The sequence below is a fragment of the Charadrius vociferus genome, unplaced genomic scaffold, assembly GCF_000708025.1.
Source record: "Charadrius vociferus isolate BGI_N301 unplaced genomic scaffold, ASM70802v2 scaffold32, whole genome shotgun sequence".
Taxonomy (NCBI): Eukaryota; Metazoa; Chordata; class Aves; order Charadriiformes; family Charadriidae; genus Charadrius; species Charadrius vociferus.
In genome coordinates this window covers 12,934,394-12,937,268 of record NW_009647856.1, presented here as the reverse complement: position 1 = coordinate 12,937,268, position 2,875 = coordinate 12,934,394, and the positions used below count along the sequence as shown (strand labels likewise).

The following is a 2,875-nucleotide window of genomic DNA, read 5'->3' as shown; positions in this document are numbered from 1 at the left end:
GGGGGGACACCCCGCCACACTGCCGTGGGCTCCAAGTCCCCATGCAGAAACACTGGCTGTCTTCAGCCCTCTGGAGGGGACTAATATCCACCCCGGCAGCTCAGCCTTCGCCGTGGGGGTGCCTCCTCCTCCTCCTCACAGCCTCGCTTCTCCTCTGGCAGAACGAGGTGCAGAACATCAAGTTCAACAGCTCGGGACAGTGCGAGGCGCCGCTGGTGCGGACGGACAACCCCAAGAGCTGGTACGAGGACGTGGAGGGTTGCGGCATCCAGTGCCAGAACCCACTCTTCACTGAGAAGGAGCACCGCGAGATGCATGTCTACATCGCCGCCTTCAGCTCCGTCACCATCTTCTGCACCTTCTTCACCCTGGTGAGATGCAGGGGGCACAGGGAGATGTCCACCAAAAGGGGACCGGGCACCAACCTGTCCCTTTCCCCACCTCTCACCAGGCCACGTTCGTCGCTGACTGGAGGAACTCCAACCGCTACCCTGCCGTCATCCTCTTCTATGTCAACGCTTGCTTCTTTGTGGGCAGTATTGGCTGGTTGGCGCAGTTCATGGATGGTGCCCGCGACGAGATCGTGTGCCGGGCTGATGGCACCATGCGGCTGGGGGAACCTACGTACGTGTCACCTTTGTCCCCATCCCACCACGGCCACGTGCCAAGAGGTGTCCTCGGGTCCAAGGAAGGCTCTTGGGAGATTCCTGGCCTCTTGGGAGGATGGAGGATGCTCCACTCTTGGGGGCAGGAGAGACCCCCTTTCTCCCTGTGTCCCCTTGTAGAGGTTGGTGACACTCCTGTCTCATCTCCCTCCGTAGCTCCAACGAGACGCTCTCCTGCGTCATCATCTTTGTCATCGTTTACTACTCGCTGATGTCGGGTGTCATCTGGTTTGTCATGCTGACCTATGCCTGGCACACCTCCTTCAAGGCGCTGGGCACCACCTACCAGCCAGAGCTGGGCAAGACCTCCTACTTCCACCTCATCACCTGGTCCATCCCCTTCGTCCTCACTGTGGCCATCCTGGCCGTGGCGCAGGTAATGGGACCGCGATCCTGGCGGGTCCCTGCCAGGGCAATGTGCACGGGGACTGGTAGCCGCAGCCAACTGACCCCCTCCCTGTCCCCATCTCTTCCAGGTGGATGGTGACTCTGTCAGTGGCATCTGCTTCGTGGGCTACAAGAACTACCGCTACCGGGCTGGCTTTGTCCTGGCACCCATCGGGCTTGTCCTCATTGTGGGGGGCTATTTCCTCATCCGGGGTAGGTGGGGGCCCACCCTGGCGTGGGGACAGGGGCACCGTGGGTGTCCCTCCCACGCTGACCACCTCGTCCCTCCACCGCAGGAGTCATGACCCTCTTCTCCATCAAGAGCAACCACCCTGGGCTGCTGAGCGAGAAGGCGGCCAGCAAGATCAACGAGACCATGCTGCGGCTGGGTAAGTGGGGCTCCATCGGCACCATTTCTATCGGAATTTGAGTGGGAATGGGGACATTTCATCCCCTGAACCCAGGCAGCCCCATCCCACCTTCCTGGGGGTAGCTGCAGTGGGGGACAAAGCTGTAGTGACAATGGCACAGCCCCGCTGCAGCATCTTTGTCTCAGTGTCGCTGGGGTTTGGCTAAACCAGGGATGTCTCCCTTCTCTTCCAGGCATCTTTGGCTTCTTGGCCTTCGGCTTCGTCTTCATCACTTTTGGCTGCCACTTCTATGACTTCTTCAACCAGGCGGAGTGGGAGCGCAGCTTTAGGGAATATGTCCTGTGAGTGGGACGGGGACGGGAGGGCAAGTGGGACACTAGTGGCATCCCAGCACCTCGCATTTAGCAGGGGACACTGCAGAGTGGAGAGCCCCACATCCCCCACCAGCGTTGCCACCACATCTCCAGTCTGTGGGGCATCACTGGGTGTCACCCCTCCTGCATTTGTCCCCACAGGTGTGAGGCCAATGTGACCATTGCCACGCAGACCAACAAGCCCATCCCTGACTGCGAGATCAAGAACCGCCCGAGCCTGCTGGTGGAGAAGATCAACCTCTTTGCCATGTTTGGCACCGGTATCTCCATGAGCACCTGGGTCTGGACCAAGGCCACCCTCCTCATCTGGAAGCGCACCTGGTGCAGGTGAGACCTCGGGGATGTCACCCCAGCTCCGTGTGACCCTTCCTGCCCCATCCAACATCCTGAGGTGTTGGAGGTTATCCCCAGACTTTTGTCCATCAGCTCAATGAGTTGTGGGCTCGCAGCAGGCAGCGTTTCAGGAGTGGGGTGGCTTCTCCCACTTTGCAGGTGTCTCATGTCCTGTTTGTGGGACACCTCCAGCCCGGGGGACCCATCCAAGGCAGTCCCCAGCCCTTGGTGTCCCTGTCCAGAGGAGGGGAGGGAGATGGGGAGGGTCTCCATGCCCCCAGCTGCGATGCCTGGGGTTGTGTGTCCCCTGTGTCCCTGCTCTGATCTGTCATGTCCCCAGGCTGACGGGGCAGAGCGACGACCAGCCTAAGAGGATCAAGAAGAGCAAGATGATCGCGAAAGCCTTCTCCAAGCGCAAGGAGCTGCTGCGTGACCCGGGCCAGGAGTTGTCCTTCAGTATGCACACCGTCTCGCACGATGGCCCCGTGGGTACGTGCCTGTGGGAGGGGGCCACCTCGGCAGCACCCCAGGGTCCTCACTGTCGTCCCTCACCTTGACCGGGGCTCCCCCATTGTCGTTGCAGCCGGTTTAGCGTTTGACATCAACGAGCCGTCGGCCGACGTGTCCTCGGCGTGGGCCCAGCATGTCACCAAGATGGTGGCCAGGAGAGGGGCTATCCTGCCCCAGGACATCTCCGTCACGCCCGTGGCAACGCCTGGCAAGTCCTTGGGGACCGCGTGGGGCA

At 61.1% G+C, this 2,875-nt stretch overlaps 1 protein-coding gene across 1 annotated transcript in view; it reads left to right on the top strand.

Moving 5' to 3' along the window:
• Positions 1-2,875, top strand: part of SMO (smoothened, frizzled class receptor) — a 4,664-nt gene that overhangs the window by 1,232 nt on the left and 557 nt on the right. Inside the window, exons 2-10 of the mRNA XM_009883036.1 lie at positions 162-371; positions 452-624; positions 822-1,041; positions 1,142-1,265; positions 1,349-1,441; positions 1,656-1,764; positions 1,939-2,124; positions 2,471-2,619; positions 2,714-2,848. Of these exons, the coding sequence (XP_009881338.1) occupies positions 162-371; positions 452-624; positions 822-1,041; positions 1,142-1,265; positions 1,349-1,441; positions 1,656-1,764; positions 1,939-2,124; positions 2,471-2,619; positions 2,714-2,848 (1,399 nt within the window). The remainder of the gene's footprint in view (positions 1-161; positions 372-451; positions 625-821; positions 1,042-1,141; positions 1,266-1,348; positions 1,442-1,655; positions 1,765-1,938; positions 2,125-2,470; positions 2,620-2,713; positions 2,849-2,875) is intronic.